Source organism: Balaenoptera physalus, assembly GCF_965194825.1.
Source record: "Balaenoptera physalus genome assembly, chromosome: 19".
Taxonomy (NCBI): Eukaryota; Metazoa; Chordata; class Mammalia; order Artiodactyla; family Balaenopteridae; genus Balaenoptera; species Balaenoptera physalus.
The window spans coordinates 49,092,498-49,113,187 of NC_138900.1; the positions used below are offsets into that span (position 1 = coordinate 49,092,498).

The 20,690-nt window shown below is 36.9% G+C and overlaps 1 protein-coding gene across 7 annotated transcripts in view; it reads left to right on the forward strand.

Annotated features, from left to right (window-relative positions):
- The window catches only part of LRRC36 (leucine rich repeat containing 36), a 49,124-nt gene that overhangs the window by 13,913 nt on the left and 14,521 nt on the right, over positions 1–20,690 (forward strand). For 2 of the 7 annotated variants that reach the window (XM_082439635.1, XM_082439638.1), the window contains exons 1-4: positions 2,110–2,848; positions 5,429–5,511; positions 16,291–16,417; positions 18,643–18,695. In XM_082439635.1, coding sequence (XP_082295761.1) covers positions 2,724–2,848; positions 5,429–5,511; positions 16,291–16,417; positions 18,643–18,695 — 388 coding nt within the window. In that variant the 5' untranslated portion in view covers positions 2,110–2,723. Of the gene's footprint in view, positions 1–1,766; positions 1,960–2,109; positions 2,849–5,428; positions 5,512–16,290; positions 16,419–18,642; positions 18,696–20,690 lie in introns of those variants that run through there. The other 5 variants (XM_082439641.1, XM_082439636.1, XM_082439637.1 and 2 more) reach the window with 5 other exon arrangements.

Consider the following 20,690-nt stretch of genomic DNA (forward strand, 5'->3'; position numbering starts at 1 on the left):
ACTCTTTGATAACAGCCCTTTGTATTTGGCCCACAAATTTCAGAAAGTATTAGTACAGAGTTATTTAGGTCTCCTCTTCTCATATGTATTTTTATCTGATTGTTCTTTTCAGACTAAAAAAAACTGAGTGAACATTGCTGTCATTTACTTTTGTACTCTCTTTTGTTCCATTTCTGTAAATTGGCTGAAAACTGTTGTGAAGATTAATCAAATTAGCACGTGTAATCAAATATTACATATATAAGACTCCTGTAGTGTTTGGCATATAGGAAGCACTTAATAAATGTTAGTTTTACAAATTTTTTTACATCTATGATTTATCTGCATGTATTCATCTCTAGCAGCTCTGAATCATTTTGCTTAATTTTCCCAGGGGAGAAATGTTTTGTGTTTAGTTCTAGTGTAGCGTTGGGGAATACATGAATTTATGCCAACTGGGAAACATGAGAGGAGGATAAGAATTGTTCCCTTGACTTTTACAATGAGACATTAAAAGATTACTTGAGCTGGGACATCAGACACATTTAAAGACAGTCCTAATGGTGTACTGCCCTGAGAGTGAGACCAAAAGCACTGATAAATATTCCCAACCATTGACCCTTTCACAATGTAGAAGTTAGTGGAACTGAAAAAAGCCAGAAAGAAATGCATCCAACTGTAAACAGTGTTCTATTCAGAAATGTTTTGAATATATCTTTGAGTTTTCTAAACTTCCTGCAATTATAAAAAGGTTAATTTTAAATGAGAGGAGAATAAAAACATTATTTTATAAATACATGATGGAAAATAATTTTACCTTTCTGAAATAGCTCTCAATGACAGAGTTCCTTTTATGGTAACCATTTTTACTACTAACAGTATGTGATTATACATATATGTACATGTTTTGAAATATTGTCCTGAAATTTAGTGTTGGGCACAAGCACCTAACTAGCCAAATACATGAAAATTAAACAATTATTTTCGATAGTAGGTTTTAGCAAAGGAGAAAAATTGTGGCTTTTCCTCTCCAGTGTCCCAGTTCTGATTGTACTGTTGCTAGAGAAGTGGGGGGAGGGGGCGGGGTTGCTAAGTCCACAGAAATAGAACAGAAGAAGGCAGAGCATTTCTACCAAGGAGAACTGACTGATTGGAGGATGGGGAGCTTGTGGGGTGGCAGTAACTCTGAAGGGGGAAACAAGGACAAAAGGGGCTCCAGACTGGTCCAGGAGGGAAGACTTGGAGATCGCATTGTTTTGTTTTGCCATATAGTCCATTCACCCTAAAAGTGAGGTCTTGAGATATAAGAACATATACATACACACTTAATTTTTTCCCCTGCCGTTCTCCCCAGAACCATCTCTCTTTTGCCTCCCTCCCTCCCTCTTTTAAATTGAGGTGCTCCTGGGGTCAGGAGAGTGGTTATAGCAAGGGTGAGAGAAGTGCAAAAGTGACTTGGCTTGGCTACCACTGAGAAGGATTGGATTGGGAGAGTGATGGGGGGCAACAGAAGTAGAGAGCTGACCGCAGATATTTGGATGTCAGAGCTTATAAAGGAGGAAATGTATGATATCTATGAATTATTTAATGTATAGCACATCCAGTACCCATGGGCTGCAGCATTCTTATTCTCAGGCAACTAAATGGGAATTTCAACCCTGCCTTTCTCATAGGTGTCTCAGGTAACTGTTTAAGGATGGAAAGTAATAGTTGTATTTCCATCTTTATCTGTGAGATTCCTAGTGCTTCCCAATGTGCAGTTTCACAATGTAGTCTTTTCCTTGCAGGGCATCCAGTATTTATGTTCACTCCAAGACCTGAATTTATATTATAACAACATTCCTTCATTAGTGGAGGTGTCCCGCCTACAGCCTTTACCCTTCCTCAAAGAACTAGATTTGAGACTCAATCCTGTTGTCAGGAAAGATACAGATTATAGGCTCTTTGCTGTGTACATGCTACAAACTCTGGAGAAACTGGGTGAGACCCTCCTCCCCTGTTCTTTGCCCCAGAATCTTACTTTAAACCAGCTGCCTCCTAACCTTTTGGATGTTGGCCCAGAGTGTGCACTGGCAGGATATATTTGTTTATTAGTCAATATTTATGTAACTCTTTTGTTTTGGCAGGATGTATGACGAGTCCTTTTATTGTTTACTGAATGACAATCTATGATTTTATCAGTTACTTCCAGCTTTAGTTTTCTTCAGTTGATGGTTTCACCACCGCTTCCTCCCCAACAAAAAGTTTCCAGGTTGAGATTTATTTTTCCAGGTGCCCCAACTTTGTAACTGAATTAGCAACAGAAAACGAATACAACAACTCTTTGGGGCTTAGTTGTCAAGGAACAATAAATATTCCTTTAAATGAGTTAGTCTGTATTTCTTTATAATTTTATTGTTGAGTATACATTTCTTGTTGATATAAACTTCTATGTTACATGCCCCTGGGAAAGTTATTATAGAGGAACTAAGAAAAGTCTTTCAGAAATGGTATAACTTTCAGCCTTAAGATTAGGCCATTTGGATTGTTTGCTGACCAAGCTGTACTTTGCTGCAGAGGTAGTTACACTTACGTGGCAGTTGTTGCTATGGTGTCCCTGTAGTCTCCCTGAGTTACTAGTGCTCCAGTGACAACATAATAGCATTATTCTGTGACCCATCTCTAACAAAAGATGAGACTGATCTTTAGTTTTTACTCTGTGAATATGCTTTTCTGACCCATTACTGTTTACTCCAAAAAGAAACATGCTCAGACCACGGTTTTTGCCTCTAGATGACCGAGCCGTACGAGAAAGTGAGAGAAAGGCTGCCAAGCTGCATTTTAGTCAGTTGGGTAACAATGAAAATTTTCTTTTAGAGGTGGAAAAAAGGTAAGAAGATTTTTTACAAAAATTTTTTTTAGTTTGGTTCTGGACAGAGAATAGTGAATTCCTGCTTAACTTTCTTCATTTTGCAGCAGAAATCTCTACAAGTTGTAAGAATCCTCAGATCAGAAATGAAAGTATCTATGCAACATTTTGAGATTTGTCTGGGGTGAGAATCTGGCCCTCAGTGTGGTACATTTCTGCTTTCTTGAACTATTGGGTCTTCTTTGGATATAATCGTTGTACATTCTCTAAAGTTGTTGTTCAAAGTTTATAGATAGGGATATTATGGGATTACTTATCATCCCCATAAATGTATACCAACCCTTTCTTGGTAGAGTTATAAATCAGTACATGGTCTTTTCCCATTGAATTAGGAGGATTACGTTACCATGGGCAGGGGCGTTAGAGATAAATTTGTTAAAGAATGATAAGGGAAGCATTTCTGTAGAAAACCAAAAGTAAATGGACCTTTAAGCTCTAAAGTATCTGAATGGTAGATTTTTTTCTATTTCTTATTACCAAAATTCTATCAAAGTAAGGTACCATATCTTCTACCCCAAAACTCATGCTTTTAAAAAAAAGTTGCTTTATTATTTTTGAAAAATAGAAGTTTATTATAAACAATTTAAATAATACAGAAGTACAGGGAAAAAAAGTCAAAATCACCCCATATTTTGCTACCGAGTTAACTACTAGTGATGTTTGGTATACATCCTTCCAGACATCTGTGTACCTATATACACATGTAGATGTATCTATTAGTACTTTTTTCTGATGGTAAAAGTAATGTGGGTTTATTGTTGAGAATATGGAAAGTAGAGAAAAAAACAAGGAATAAGCCACTCATAATCCCACTACCCAGAAATAAATACTAATTATATTATGGTAAATATCCTCTTAGTCTTAGGTATATGTATGTGTGTGTGTGTGTGTGTGTGTGTGTGTGTGTGTGTGTGTTTTGTGTGTGCATGTTTATATATTATAACAATATATAACATTATATATTATATAATCAATATGTAAATATAAAATAATAAATATATTACATTTATTTTATAGTAATTTTCTTCCTATACATACCATTTTTAATTTGATAAAATATGAAAATATCCACACAACATTAAATATTCTTCCCCAGAATGTTTTTTATTTGTTTACTTCTTTATTGTCTTTCCCCTCCACTAGACCATAGAACAAAGACCTTGCTTGTCTTGTTTACTGCAGTATCCCTAGTGCCTAGAACAATGTCTGGCCTGTATAAGGTGCTAAGGAGTAATTTGTTGAATGATGAATGAATGAAGTCAGTGCCTGTTGGCCTGGGATCTTGCTCTTTTCCACTGACGTTGCCTGTCTCTGCTCTGATCCATTATATATTTTATAATGTAATCCTCAGAGAGCAGCCTTAGTTCCCTATTTTTTTAAGCTCCCTTTTTTTTTTTTTTAAACGTCTTTATTGGAGTATAATTGCTTTACAATGGTGTGTTAGTTTCTGCTTTATAACAAAGTGAATCAGTTATACATATACATATGTTCCCATATTTCTTCCCTCTTGCATCTCCCTCCCTCCCACCCTCCCTATCCCACCCCTCTAGGTGGTCACAAAGCACCGAAGCTCCCTTTTTTGTAAAGTCAAGTTTATTGAGGTTAATTTACACAGACTAAAATTCACCCTGCGGTAGAAAGAAATGGAATATGTCTTAAAAATTATTTGTGCATGTACTTTGTAAATTAATTCCTATTTTATATGCATTGGGGTACCTTGTTTACTATAGAAATCCAAAGATGAGTTAATGTATAACTGAATAAACTTACTAGTGAGGCAAATAATTTTCACCACTATATTTCTGTTTAGTTACCTTATAGTGACTGCAAAAACAGAGGTAAAATGTTGCTCAAGTGCCCAGTATTAACATTAATACTTTATAAGCTCTCCAACCTTGGGTGGAGGTTTTTTTTTTAAAGCCTTTCTGAGTCCCAGGTCCCCCAACCTATAAAATGGTGATAATAGATTAATAGGAGAGCTTTTATGATTAAATGAAATGGTGGGTGTAAAGTGCCTGGCTTATAGTCTAGGCTGTCTGTACTTACTGTATTTCCCAATCTGTACTTCCCAATCTTACTATACTGCATCAACCAAGTGCAAACACTTGCCTTTCTTGTCTCTTTTTCAAACTAATAGCTATAGTTGTCTCCATTATAATTCTTGGTAGAAGAACGTTCTTTTCTGTGTCCTAACTATGAGTTTTTTAATACAAAAGAAAATATTATTATTTTATAATATGAAATACTATTCCCTCAATCACCCAGACCTAAGTTTGTGTCAAGAAAACAGAGCAAGTTCTGAACTTTCTGGCTTTCATGCTTTAAAAGCTGAACTATAGTGTCTTTCTCTCTCATTATTCCCAATGAAAATATGACTTTTTAAAAAATAGCTTTAACTGAAATATTTGTGAAAATAATATGTTCTAGAGCATTTGAAAAAAAAAAATCTGATCACCCTGAAATAATGTTTTCTAAATAGCCTTTACTGGTGCTCTCAGGAGCTTCTTTTGAGTTTTAAATAAATTATTCGATCTTCTCTAGGGAGAAGACAGTGAAAAACTGTGTAGCAAATGAGAGCACTGCATCAAAAGTCAGCACTGATGTTGATAACAGTATTGAAACTGGTAAGTTTTTCCTTTCTGATCACAAAACGATTAAAACATTAGTTGTTTCTGTTTTCATGGCCAATCTTGAGTAGGATGAAGACAAAATAGTTGAGAAATAACACACATATGAAGAAAGCACAAGATTTACTGGCTTGTATTTTTCCTCTTTTCTTTCACTGCCAGAAGGGCCCTATTTACTGAGCAGGCCTAAGCCAAAACCCATCGAAGTGCACAAGCTGTACTCAGAGAGTTCAGTTTCACTTACATCACTTTATATCATTAGGACATCCTAAAAATTGCATTGCCGATCTCCACAGGATTCATTAACCAGAGACTCAGGACTCATCTGCATCAATGCAGCTCACACCCTTAGCCTTCTGGGCTTCTCCACCTTGAACCTTTGCAGCTACAGAATCTCTTGTGTTTGTGCTATATTCTTGGGGATTGTTGCCCGTACACACTATTGGTAATCCAATGTAAATAAAGTGGTTATGCCACATTAATGGTCATGCCACAGGCTAGGAGAAAGCTTTCCACTGGAGAAATTGCATTCAGTGTGCCCTTATAGATTAATTTGGTACTCATCAGATGACCTTTTAATTGAGAAAACTTTCTTTTGTATCAAGGTCTCTGTCCCTTTGAAGGGTCTATTGAATTATATACAAACTCTAAAAATTAATCCTTAAAATCTCAACAATAACTAATAGATTGACTATGTAGCTTAGACATTAAGGGTTTTCAGTTTGTAACATACAGTATTTTATTTCCTGACTTCTTATCTATCCATGTAACTTTAATTGACAAGTTATTTTCACAGTATTTCATGGTACAATAAACCATATAGTGAGGTATGATTTTTATTTTCCTTTCTTGGAAGTCTCAGCACATGTAAGTCATGGACCATGGATTGCTCTACTTCCTCTTAAATAACATTTTTTATATTTCAAAATTGATGAAATTCTATTGTAATAATTTTGGAAAATACTGAAAAGCATGAAGAACAATATTTTAATCACTCAGAACCCTGTCCCCTAAAGAGAATCCCAGTTAATTTGGTATATAGCTTTCCTGGTTTTTTTCTAGGTACAAGCATTTATATATCCATTTCCAGAAAGACAAAGATACACTAAAGCATAATTTGACTGCCTTTTTTTGTATGAGCTGAGTTAAACTTCATTTATATCATATTACATCATTAGCACACACAGAGTCACTCCATGAATTAAAACGTTTTAAAGTGCACGGTCTTTACTGAGAACAAACTGCTTTACTAGACACAGGGCCCATTTCTAAAGGTTCTTGGAAGCTCCAGCTGTTGCTGGAATTTTTTTTAATGTAAAATTTATTTTGCCATGTTGAAACGTTAAAGAGCTTTGCTTTCCCCTGAAAATTATGTTTGTGCTAGATCCCTGGGGAGTGTTGCCTGTAAGCACTGTTGGTAATCCAATATGACTAAAGTAGTTATACCACGTTAATGGTCGTGCCACAGGCTAGGAGAAAACTTTCTGAAAAATATTTCCCACTAGCTCAATTGTTCAAAACAGTGCTTTCTACCAATCATTTAGGATGGCAGGGAAACTCTCTGTCATGGATCCTCATCCTAGTCTCCTAACCACATAAGCTTTGACTCTTTCAAAGTTCCCTCTCTCTTTTCCCATACCCCTAAAATAAGCATACCTAGGCTATGCCTTCAGACTCTCTTCTTTCTCTACTCTTTGCCCTATTGATCTCATCTATTTCCACAGCTTGCTTTATTTCCTCCCTGTAGATGACTCTTAAATATGTTGGTCTAGCTTTGACAACTTGTACCAGTTTCTCTGCACCAGTCCCCCATTTCTGTTGACCAACTATTAATATACACTTGGAATCACCACTGAATAATTTTCCAGCCCCTCAAGCTAAACATGTTTAAAAACCAAATGAACCCCTTTCCTCCAGCCCTAAACAGCTCTTAGAGTTTCATTAGTGTTACCACCACTTTCCCATTACTGAGGCTCAGAACCAGAGCAGGGTTTGATGCTGCCCCTCCCCTAAAGTCCAGCTGAATGTTCATACCTTAGACTATGATTCACAATTAACAAGCCTTCTTTTCCCTTTCCTAATAGTCTCTTAACAGGCATGCCTATCATTTACTGAGTATAGACTCTGGGCCAGGCCCTGTGTATTATCTCATTTAAACCTCACAACAATCTTGAAGGTGGTTATAATTATCCTTGTTTTACACATGAGGAAACTGAGGCCCAAAGAGGTGAAATAACTTGCTCTAATCATACAGTAAGTGGTAGAGCTGGGATGCAAACTCTAGTCCATCTGTCATCAAAGTCCTCTTAAACATTACACCATGCTGCCTCCCAGTCTCTTCTTTCATTCTCTTAAAACTCAGCTGTGATTATTATACTTGCCTGCTCAAAAACTTGCATGACTCCCACTCATCTACTGAATTAAGAGTCCTTAAAAAAAAAAAAAAGAGTCCTTAATCTGACCCACAGGGCTTCTCTAAATGGTGGCTGCAGGTTATCTCTTCAACCTACCCTGAAACCTTATCTCCTGTTTCTCAACTACAATATCCAATGCTTCAATCAAACCAAACCACTCCCTCCTCCTCACATAGTTCTTCCTTTTTCTCTCTTCTGCCCCTGAACTAATGCTGTCCCTTCTGCTTGGAATGCTTGAATCAAAATCCTGATCTTTCTTTATGACCCAACTCAAAGTCCATTCTTTTTAGTGAAATTTTTTGATTCCTCGACCAAAATTCTTTTCCTTTTTTTGTAAACTCACATAAGTTATCTTCTAGAACATATATTCTGGAAATAGAAAATGCAGCCATTCCCTGAATCACTTGCAACATAATTAGGATAATGAGACAAACATGAAAGAGCTAAGGAACACAATTTCAGGCAGTGCATATGAAAACGTCAAATGAATGATACAGATCAGTATTCCTCAAACTCAGGGTTGTGGACTCCTAGTCCAGGGATATATCTTAGAGGTCCATAGGCAGTGTGAGACCCTTTAATTTTGTGCTTTTGTTTGATGCAGTTTTGAAAAATATTTAAAAGATGTAAAAGCAAAAATACTCTTTTGCAGTATTAGTCTGCTATTTAAAAAATAGAATATTTTTTAGAACAGCTTTAGATTCACAGCAAAACTGAACAGAAGTACAGAGTTCCCATATACCTCCTGCCTCCACACATGCAAGTCCTCCCCCATTACCAACATCGGCATCAGAGTGGTGCTTTTGTTAGAATTGATGAATCTACAGTGACACATCATCACCCAAAGCCCTTAGTTTACTTTAGGGTTCATTCTTGGTGTTGTACATTCTATGGATTTGGCAAATGTATAATGACATGTATCTGCCATTTTAGTATCACACAGAATAGTTTCACTGCCCTATACTCTGTGCTCACCTAGCCATCCCTTTCTCCCCTTCTAACCCCTGGCAACCACTGATCTTTTTACCATCTCCATATTTTTTTTTAATAGATTTATTTATTTTTATTTATTTATTTTTGGCTGCGTTGGGTCTTTGTTTCTGCTCACAGGCTTTCTCTAGTTGTGGCGAGTGGGGGCTACTCTTCATTGTGGTGCATGGGCTTCTTGTTGTGGTGGCTTCTCTTGTTGCAGAGCACGGGCTCTAGAGTGCAGGCTCAGTTAGTTGTGGCACGTTTTGTTTATCCATTTATTTGTTGATGGACACTTGGGTTGCTCCCATGTTTTAGCTATTGTGAATAATGCTGCTATGAACATGGGTATACACATATCTCTCAAGACCCTGCTTTCACTTCTTTGGGGTTTGCACCCAAAAGTGAAATTACTGGATCATATAGTAATTTTATTTTTAATTTTTTTAAGGAATTGCCATACTGTTGTCCATAGCAGCTGTACCATTTTATATTCCCACCAACAGTGCGCAAGAGTTCTGATTTCTCTACATCCTTACCATTTGTTATTTTCTGTTTTTTTTATAGTAGCCATCCTAATGGGTGTGAGGTGGTATCTTGCATTTTTAATTTGTATTTCCCTAATGATCAGTGATGTTGAGTATTTTTTTGTGTGCTATTGGCCATTTGTATATCTTCGTTTGGAGAAATGTCTATTCAGGTCCTTTGTTATTGAATCAGGTTGTTTGTTTTTTTTGTTGTTGAGTGTTAGCAGTTCTCTATATATTCTAGCTCTTAATCCCTTATCAGATATATGATTTGCGAATATTTTCTCCCATTCTGTGGGTTGCCTTGTTACTCTGTGGATATTGTTTTTAGAGGCACAAAATTTTTAATTTTTTTAAATAAATTTATTTATTTTATTTATTTTTGGCTGCGTTGGGTCTTTGTTGCTGTGTGCGGGCTTTCTCTAGTTGCTGCGAGCAGGGGCTACTCTTCGTAGCAGTGCGCGGGCTTCTCATTGCGGTGGCTTCTCTTGTTGCAGAGCACGGGCTCTAGGCACGCGGGCTTCAGTAGCTGTGGCACGTGGGCTCAGTAGTTGTGGCTCGCGGGCTCTAGAGCACAGGCTCAGCAGTTGTGGCGCACAGGCTTAGTTGCTCCGCGGCATATGGGATCTTCCTGGACCAGGGCTTGAACCCGTGTGCCCTGCACTGGCAGGCGGATTCTTAACCACTGTGCCACCAGGGAAGCCCCTTAATTTTTCATGATGTTCAATTTGTCTATTTTTTCTTTCGTTGCTTTGCTTTTGGTGTCACGTTGCCAAATCCAGTGTCATGAAGCATTTTCCCTATGTTTTCTTCTAAGAGTTTTATAGTTTAAGGTGTTACATTTAGGTCTTTGGTCCATTCTGAGTTAATTTTTGTGTATGTGTTAGGTAAGGGTCCAGCTTAATTCTTTTGCATGAGGAATGAGGGATGGGTAGCTGCTACTTTGCTAAGAACTGAAATTAAGCAAAATTAACCCTAATTTACCTTCCACATCTTCCCCCAGAAGTTGCAAGTCTTCAATAGACTCCAGAATTCCAAAATAGTTACGACAGAATTCTGCCAGTGCAGTTGTTGCCTAGGTGGGAGACAGATGCAAGATGCTTCTTACTCTGCCATCTTCCCCTGTCTCCGCAGTTTTGCCTTTTCCAGAGTGTCGTATAGTTGGAATCGTACAGTATGTAGCCTTTTCAGGTTGGCTTCATCTACTTAGTAATATGCATTGAAGTTTCCTCCGTATTTTTTCATGGCTTGGTAGCTATTTTCTTTTTAGTGCTTAATAATATTCCATTATTATTATCTGGAATATTTGTTCATCCATTCACCTACTGAAGAACATCTTGATTGTTCCCAGGTTTTGGCAATTATGAAAAAAGCTGCTATAGACATCTATTTGCAGGTGTTTGTAGGGACATAAGCTTTCAACTCCTTTGGGTAAATACCAAGTGTTTAGTTTTGTAAGAAATTGCCAAACTGTCACCCAATATAATCTGCTTTTTAAAATATCTTTTTATACACTGAGTTTCTTAAATTGAAGTTTCTCAGACTGGATTCATATTCTCAGAGTTTATGAGGATGTTGAGTTTGAGAAACACTAATGTAGATGGGCATATGCTATAGAGGCTCAGGGTGTACTAGGAGCAAATGAGGAAAGGTTTTGTGGCAGGTAGAAGTTCATTTCTCCCTCATATAGAAATCCAGATGTTGGCAGTCTAGGGATGTTATTGGGGGTTCTAAGAGGTGAATAAAGGATATAGTGGAGGGCAACTGGCAATCTCTGACACAATGGATGTGAGAGCAATTCAGCGAACAAGTGTATATCTACTGGAAAATCCTGTGTTAGAGGCTAGGCGCATTAGGAAATGACACAACAGTGTCAGATCTTCAGATACTCCCACACCAGAGAGATTTATCATAGCTATTAGGTTACAAGTCAGGCTGAGACATGAGTTCGACTGTGATAGAGACAAAGAACTATGGGGGAGAGGCACTAGCAGTTAGTACTGACTGGGGACCTGGGGAAAGACTTCACAAAAAGGAGACATTTAGGTTAGGCATTCAAATAGAATTCATTGGACATAGTTGGGCGTTCAGTGCATAGAGAAGTAGAAAAAACAGGTGTGACAGATTAGGAAATTGACTCAGCTTGTGACTGGAGCTAAGGTGCTTGACTAAAGCCAAGTTGCAAAGGGCCTCTTTACTAAACATTTTCATTTTATTCTCTTGAAAATGGGTAGCAAAGGTGTTTTAGGTGGTAAGCATGATTAAATGTGTGACTTAGAGAGATAACTCTAAATTGGAACAGTAGTCCCAATGGGAGATAGTAAGGACATGTCCTGACATAGGGCAATAATAGCAGTGTGAATGCAAATGAGGAGGTACAGATTGATAAAATCCTTGAGGATATGAAAAGAAAACTTGGAGATAAAACATTAAGTGTTTTTACCTGCAATGTTTTGCTAAGGAGTCCAAACTCCAAAGAGTTGAATTTTGAATGAAATACATATCAGATATTTAAGGGGGAAAAACACAAGGTTACTTAGGCAGTCTGTTCATGGTGGGAAAAAACTATAATTTCCTTTCATTATTATCATATCTACAATGGCTACCATATATTAATATATATTATATACACTATAATATATATTATAATTTATATATACTAATAATATATGATAATATATATCATATATATTACTTCAAGAGTCGGGGATTAAGTTGTCCTCATTGGGGATAAGCAATTTAAAGGAAATGGCAAATCTTTATTTATTTTGGGTTTTTTTGTTTTGTTTTGTTTTAAATATTTATCTATTTATTTATTTGGCTGCGCTGGGTCTTAGTTGCAGCATGCAGGATCTTCATTGCCACGTGCGGGATCTTTAGTTGTGGCATGTGGACTCTTATTTGAAGCATGGGGATCTAGTTCCCTGACCTGGGATCGAACCTGGGCCCCCTGCATTGGGAGTGTGGAGTCTTAACCACTGGATCACCAGGGAAATCCCCTTCATTTATTTTGGAGGCTAGTGCTAGACCCATTATTTCTGCTCTCAAAATTTTATCTCAGTGGAATCTAGGGTACAAGATGTTTATTAGAGATCAATATCGAAAGGAAGGGGAGGAAGGAGAGTTGAGCAGAGGGACAGCTCTAGAGCAAGGACTGCCCCTGGGCCCCATTTGGTCACTGCATATGGACTGCCTCTGGAAGGGCATGACATCAGGAGGTAGTTCTCTGTAGCTGAGACACACTCTGAAGAGTAAATCAAGTCCTCCTTGAAAGGGATCTGGGTAGTGCGTCTCTGTTTCTACCTCAGATGGGTTGCAAGGTTTTTGGCCAAATGTGTGAAGCAGGGCCTCATCCATCTAAGATTACTGGTAATTGAAGTAGCCAACTATTAGTTCTTTGCCACCAGCATCAGCATTATAAAGCCATTTCTCTGTCATTAAAAATATAAAACAATTTTCAGTGGTAAAATGATAATGAATTATGGTCCTATCACATTGGTTATATGGGTATAAAAACCTGGGCTGGACAACAATGTCATAAATACATTTGCTTTTGGAATTAAGTGTTGGATATATTTTACATCTGAAGAAAAAGAAGAAAATAAATTGAAGTATAAGACAAGAAAAAAATTATCTCAGAATGCAAATTGTTTCTTTTTCCTGATTTTTCCTGACTGTGGTACATGACATGCTTAGTCATAATGTAGCAGAGTAAGGTGTCAGTTTATCTTTTTCAGGAGTGAGCGTATATCTTGAATATGACACCAAAAGTGTAACAACCAAAGAAAAAATAGTTGTCACACTTTATAAAAATTTAAAACTTTTGTGCTTCAAAGGACACTATCAAGAAAGTAAAAAAAGCTGGGGAATTCCCTGGCAGTCCAGTGGTTAGGACTTGTGCTTCCACTGGAGGGAGCATGGGTTCCAACCCTGGTTGGGGAACTTACAAGATCCCTCATGCCGTGCGGTGTGGCCAAAATAATAATAATAATAATTAATTAATTAAAAAAACAAAGAAAGTAAAAAAGCAACCCACAGAATGGGAGACAATATTTGCAAATCATATATCTGACAAGGGTCTAGTATCCATTCTATACAAAAAAACTCTTACAAATCAATAACAAAAAGACAACCCAATTAGAAAATGGGCAAAAGATTGAATAGACATTTCTCTAAAGAAGTTATGCAACTAGCCAACAAGCACATGAAAGATGTTCAACATCACTAGCCATCAGGGAAATGCAAATCAAAACCACAAGGAAGATACCATTTCACACCCACTAGGATGGCTAGAATCAAACGGACAGATAACAAGTGACAGCAAAGATGTGGAGAAATTGGAACCCTCATACATTTCTGGTGGGAAAAGAAAATGGTATAGCTTCTTTGGAAAACAATTTAGAAGTTCCTCAAAAAGTTAGAGTTACCATTTGACCCGGCAATTCCGCTGCTAGATATATACCCAAGAGAAATGAAAACATGTGTCCACACAAAGACTTGTACAGGAATGAAATCAGCATTATCCATAATAGCCAAAAAGTCTATCAACTGATGAATGGAGAAACAAAATAATGGCATATCCATATAAGGCATATTTTTCAGCCTAAAAAGTATTGAAGTACTGATACATGCTACAATGTTTATCTTGAAAGCATCATGCTACTTGACAGAAACCAGATACAAAAGGTCAAACATATTATTCCATCTACATGAAATGTCCAGAATAAGCAAATCCTATTTGATGTTTGCTAGGGGCTGGTGGGGAGGAGAGAATTGAGAGTGACAGTTAATTTGGTTTGTTTTGGGGTGAGGAAAGTGAAGGTGGTGATGGTTGTACAACTTTGTGAATACAGTAAAAATCACTGAATTGTATACTGTAAAAGGGTGACTTATATGGCATGTACATTATATCTCAATTAAAATAAAGATTCCCCCCACCAAAAAAAGTGATTCTATAGAATTTGATAATTGATTGACATTTGAGATGAGTGAGAGAACATCAAAGAACAAGTTTCTATCTTGAGGGATTGGGTCAATAGTAATGCCAGTATTAAGACCAGGGTTAGGGATGGAAGTGGGGACCATCAGCAGAAGTAGGCCTGGAAGTGAAGATTATGAGTTCGATTTAGAAAATACTTGTGAATTCTCTGGTGGTCCAGTGGTTAGGACTCAGCACTTTCACTGCTGGGCCCGGATTCAATCCGTGGTCGGGGAATTAAGATCCCACAAAACGTGCGGTGTGGCCAAAAAAAAAAAAAAAAAGAAAATACTGACTTTTTAGTTGTCTATAAGGTACTCTTTGGGGGGAAGTTCAAAAAACTTAAGTCTGGACATGAAACGACAGATCAGAGTTAAGAGATTTAGATTTAGGGTCATCCAGATTTGGGAGATAGCTGACACCAAAGAGAAGGTATGATAGCATTCAGCAAAGAGTTTGGACCTTGGGGGATTTGTTTGAACCAAGAGGTAGGTTGAAAGAAAAAGAACCTGTGAATCTAAAAAAGAGCATTAGCAGGGTAGGAGAAAAACCAGGATGGAGCAGGGTCTTGGACACCTGGGAATTTTGTGTTGTTCTGTAGGAAAGGGGTAAGAGGCGCCTTGAACCCAAAGTCACAGCTTACTAACCATTCTAATTTTCTACTAAGAATCAAGTTAAAATCAGCAATTTCTACTTCACCTTGTTTTGTTTTGTTTTGTTTTTCCTGTGTTGCTACTGCAAAGGAACCACAGAACATAAACTTTGACAGCTTATATCACTTTGAGAAATACAGTTCTGTCAAGTACAAGGGTGGAAGAACATCTTGTATTGAAGTAGTAGGACATTTCATTCCCAAAAGGCAACTCAGAAATAAGAAGCATTTTAGAGCTCCAAATGGACAGAAGGGCTGGATTTTCAAAAGGCTGGCTTTATTCTCACTCTGTATTCTCAGTTGCCCTGCCTTATAGTAGCTTTCTGTTGCCAGAGCCTGAACATGGGAACTAGCAGAAGAGCACATTGTTTGACTAAGGCCCAAATTTTGGAAACTATCTTAATTCTTATACAATCCTACTAGAGAAAAAAACCTCCCTAAACAAAAACCTCTTATCTTCATCCATGGGTCCCCCAGAAGACCCCAAATCCCAGAATTCTGCAATTAATAAGTATCAATCAAGGATATGCAAAAACTTTTGTACAAGTGTTACAATCTAATAGAAATCCTAACTAACTCTTTTTGAGGTGGCCAGGATAGGATACAGTTTTTGTTTGTTTTTCCTTTCTATTTTTAAAGTTGTTTCTCTAATGATAGGCAAAAAATACTGGGAAACCTAAGGATTTGGCATTCGTTTCTATGAAATAGGTCCTGATTAGTCTTTTTCTTTGAACAAATGAGGAAATCAAGGCAGAAAGAAGCTGGTTTGAAATGATGAAGCTGATTTAAAATGATGAATCACTGCAGACTGTTGATTAAAGCCCTGGAGATGCCTGATGTCAGGAGTCTATTTCCAGCCATCTCCCCCTATAGCTGGAGATTGTTGAATTGGTGTCAAAGTTTATTATATATTCACTTCAGAAGTATGCAAAATATTTGCCTGCTTCTTAATTTCTCTTGAGCATTTCATAATTTATGAAGCCATTTCATATCCATTGTCTTGTTTTAACCTCACCTCAACTCTAAGAGATAGGAAATTTAGATTTTATCATCACTGTTTTACAAGTGGAGAGATTGAGAGAGGTTAAGCAGTTTGTCCAAGTTCACATGGTCTCCAAGTAGTGGCACCAGAACTAACTCTCAATCTTGTGACTTCTCTTCTAGTATCTTTCCATATGACATGTTGCCTTTAAAGTCTGGTCAGTGCTTCATTGTATGCCTTTTCTTTTGACACAGGCTCAAACAAAGGACTTTTTATTCCCTTCCCTAACTGGGAAGTAAAGGATTCCCCAACAAGTACTTCTGTAACCCAGGGCAATGGTATACCAGATCAGAAATTAGACACTTTGCCACTGGGGACACAGGTAATGTACTCACTTTTCTGCTGATCTGTGGACTAGTCAATGATTAATGCTAATAATCCAGTGGACTCTCAATTATTGTGAAGGTCTAAGAGGACTTTTTAAAATTAATTTTTATTGGAGTATAGTTGATTTACAATGTTGTGTTAGTTTCTGCTGTACAACAAAGTGAATCAGTTATACATATACATATATCTACTCTTTTTTAGATTCTTTTCCTGTATAGGTCATTACAGAGTATTGAGTAGAGTTCCCTGTGCTATACAGCAGGTTCTTATTAGTTATCTGTTTTATGTATAGTAGTGTGTATATGTCAGTCCCAATCTCCCAATTTATCCCTCTCCCCTTCCCCCTTGGTAACCATTAAGTTTGTTTTCTACATCTGTGACTCTAGTTCTGTTTTGTAAATAAGTTCATTTGTATCAGTTTTTTAAGACTCCACATATAAGCTATATATGATATTGTCTTTCTCTGTCTGACTTAAGAGGACTTTTTTGATGAAGGCATGTTAGACACTTTAAAAGGAAAGCACAAGACAGGATGCAAAGGGCCTTCTCCATTAATTTCAATCTCCCCTTTCCCTCTCCCCCAGTACCTGATCAAATGTAGTATATTTATACATATAACTTTAGCACATTTTATGCCAGGCATTTTGGCACTCAAACAGGGATACAACTGTTACAGGTTTTGTCTGGTTTTCAGTTTTCTCCTCTCTGCCCAATGTCTCCATTTCCTGTTACCTGGCTTCTTTACATTTTCTAACTCTGCCTTTTAATTACTGGATCTTAACATCTCAGGGGTGGCTCTCCCAGCACTGCCTCTTCAATGAAACATAAAAAAAGAAAAGTTAAGGGGTAAAGATGGCATAGAAGTTGTGGGCAATGAAGAGGTAGAGATCATGCAAGATGAGGGAAGAATTAAAAATAAGTTTTTAAAGAAAAAAATTAGTGGGAGTCCATTACTTATTTATATGAATGAATATGATGCAGGAAGCAGAATTGACTACTTCATATCCAACTTCTCCTTTTGTCTGCATTTTTATTGATAAATTATGAGCAATACGTTTGCTGAAAGCAGCCAGAAGGAGAAAGAAGAGAAGAAAAGGGACTTCCCTGGTGGCACAATGGTTAAGACTCCACGCTCCCAAGGCAGGGGGCCGGAGTTTGATCCCTGGTCAGGGAACTAGATCCCACATGCATGCTGCACGTAGGAGTTCGCATGCTGCAACTAAGGAGCCTGCCTGCCACAACTAAGACGGGGCCCAAATAAATAAATAAATAAATAAATAAATAAATAAATAAATAAAAGAAGAGAAGGAAAGACTCTGATTAATCCATAATTTGGATAATCAACACTGTACAAAGAAAAAGATAGTAAGATTTCAGGTTGAATTTATAATACCTTCATTTTATAAAAAGACAGATTAACATTTAGTTGGTTTCTTTGTTTTTGGAGATTCTACTTGGGTAATTTAGAAACGATTTCAATTACCATTTTTTTAAAAAATTGGTATTCTTTTAAAGGAAATGGAGACAAAGTATACTGTAATCTACAGTTAACATTAAATAGCACTTTTTAGATTAAAAAAACTTTGAAATTACTTCTTGAAGTGTGAGAAAAAAGGAAATTGAATAGCCTGCTATATGTCCTCTTAGTTTAAGAAATAGGAAGTAGGATTTCTTTCTCTGCATAACTACCAAAAAGATGCTGAATACTTGAAGATGATTTTGTAAAAAGCAAACTCTAGAAAGCTTTCTACTTTGTATCAATCCTTGCTTAATTATGCCTTAGATTAATTTTCAGCCTATTAAAAAGTCTCAGTAGCTCCTATGGTTGATACTCAGCTTTACTAGAGGTAAAATAAGTGTGGGAGTTCTTTAAGCAGAAATAAGTTGGAAAAGGTGGTACCATCTAACTTCTATGCTGAGTTATCTAAAGCAGAGAAAATACAATATTTCACTGCTTGGTATGTCCTTTACCATCTAAGGATATTTTGTCTTTTCAAGTCATCCCCTTATCTTCTCCAAAGCAACTCTAGAATCTCTTTTTATTGTGACTATGTTAAAATAAGCTTAAATCTTGACCTTTGCTTGAGGATCTTTTTCCCTAGTTTGCAAGGATGGACTTGCTTACTAATAGGAAAGTATTCTGAACCTCCCTGTTCTAGTTAAACTCATGTCTGAATGCCCATTGACTCCCTTCTCCTAAACTTTGAAACTTTTTTTTGGATGCAGGAAGTGGCAAGAAGGGAGATGCCAAGTGAGAATCACCAGGAAGATGGTAAATATTTTGCTTACAGTATTTTTCTGCACACTAGTCAGAGAAATCTAGGTGTGATGGGATTTGGGAGAAGATGGAGATGTCTCAGTCCTGGGAGACTACGTGATGAATTATTTTCTGCTTTCATAAGGGGCTGCCCTGGATGCTTAGTGACCTGTGAGGTCTTTCAGGTTGAAGAGTGGATATTCTGACTTCCTTTGTTCTTGACTTTTTGTATTGGCTGACTATTCCTTGTTTCTTTTACCTTTCTTGCCTTCTTTTGGATTTATTATGTTTTTATTCATCCATTTTTTTCTTTCTGCTAGTTTACAAGTTATACACTGTTTCTATACTTTTGGTATTATTCCCAAAACTATAATATGTGTCCTTAACTTATTCAACTTTAAAATTAATCAATACCTTAACTCTTCTCTTGGATAATTCAAAGAACTTAAAGTAATTTACTCCTTTTAATCCCTCCTGATTTATGTATTATTATTATGGATTTTAATTCTCTATATTTTTAAAACTCACAAGATACTATTTTTATAAAGTCATTGTTCATTTAAATTTATCCATGTATTTACCACTTTGTTTGCTCTTTTTTTTAATTTTTATTTTCTGGCCGCACCACGCGGCATGTGGGATCTTAGTTCCCTGACCAGGGGTCAAACCCACAACCCCTGTATTGGAAGCACGGATTCTAAACCACTGGACCACCAGGGCAGTCCCTTTACTTCTCTTTTTTTTAATCCCAGACTTCCCTTCTGAGATAATTTTCCTCTAGCTTATAGTACATCTTTTAGAATTTTCTTTAGTGTGTGTCTACTGGTGATGAATTCTTTCAGTTTTTGTCTGAAAATGCCCCAATTTCACTATCATTCTTAAAGGGTATTTTGGCTAGGTATAAATTTCTATGTTGGCAGTTATTTCTTTCAAAATATTGAAGGTATTCCACTGTATTCTATCTTTTGTGGTTGCTTTTGAGAAGTCAGCTAGAACAGGGGTCCCCCCCACCCCCCATCCCTGGGCCTGCACATCAGGAGGTGAGCAGCGGGCAAGCAAGCGAAGATTCATCTACCGCTCCCCATCACTCCCCATCGCTTGCATTACCAGCTGAACCATCGCTCGCATCACCACCTGAACCATCTCCACACTTCCAACCAGGTCCGTGGAAAAATTGTCTCCCACAAAAACCGGTCCCTGGTGCCAAAAAGGTTGGGGACCACTGAGCTAGAAATTTGTCACTCCTGCAATGATAATCTGTCTTATTTTTCCTCTGGCTGCTTTTAAGATTTTCCAATTGTCTTTGATTTTCTGCAATTTCACTATGGTGTGTGGACTTCTTTTTGTTTATCTTGTTTGGTATTTATTACACTTGAATTTGTGAATTCTGTTTCATTATTTCTGTAAAGTGCTTCAAAAATTATTTATGTCCCATTTTTTCTATTTTGTCCTTCTGAGACTCTTGATTAAGTAAATGTATGTCCTCTTTCACTTTGTCCTCTTTATCGCTTATTCTTTTATATTTTTCATCTTTCTTTGGTTTGATCTGCATTCTGGATAACTCCTTCTGACCCATATTTAAATTCACTAACATTCTTTTCAGCTGTGTCTGATCTGTTGTTAAGCTTGTCTTCTGAATTCTTAATCTCTGTAGTTTATTTTCAGTTTTATAAATTCGATTTGGTTCTTTTTCAAATCTGCTGTGTCACTTTTTATAAGCAGAAATTTCCCAGCTGTTTTATATATCTTTAAACATAGTAAAAATAGCCATCTTATAGGCTGCATCTATTAATTCAAATTTTTGTGCATGTTGTCTGGTTTTTCTACTCATTCTCACTTGTGTTGTCTTATTTCCTTTTTTGTTTGTTTGTTTTGGCTACTTGCTGGCTATTGTACTTTAAAAACTATTTGTAGGAATGATTTAAAGTCTTACATGAAGATATCTTTTCCAGATCAGATTTTCATTTGCTTCTACCAGTTGCCTGGGACACTATCAGCCTGGGATCACCT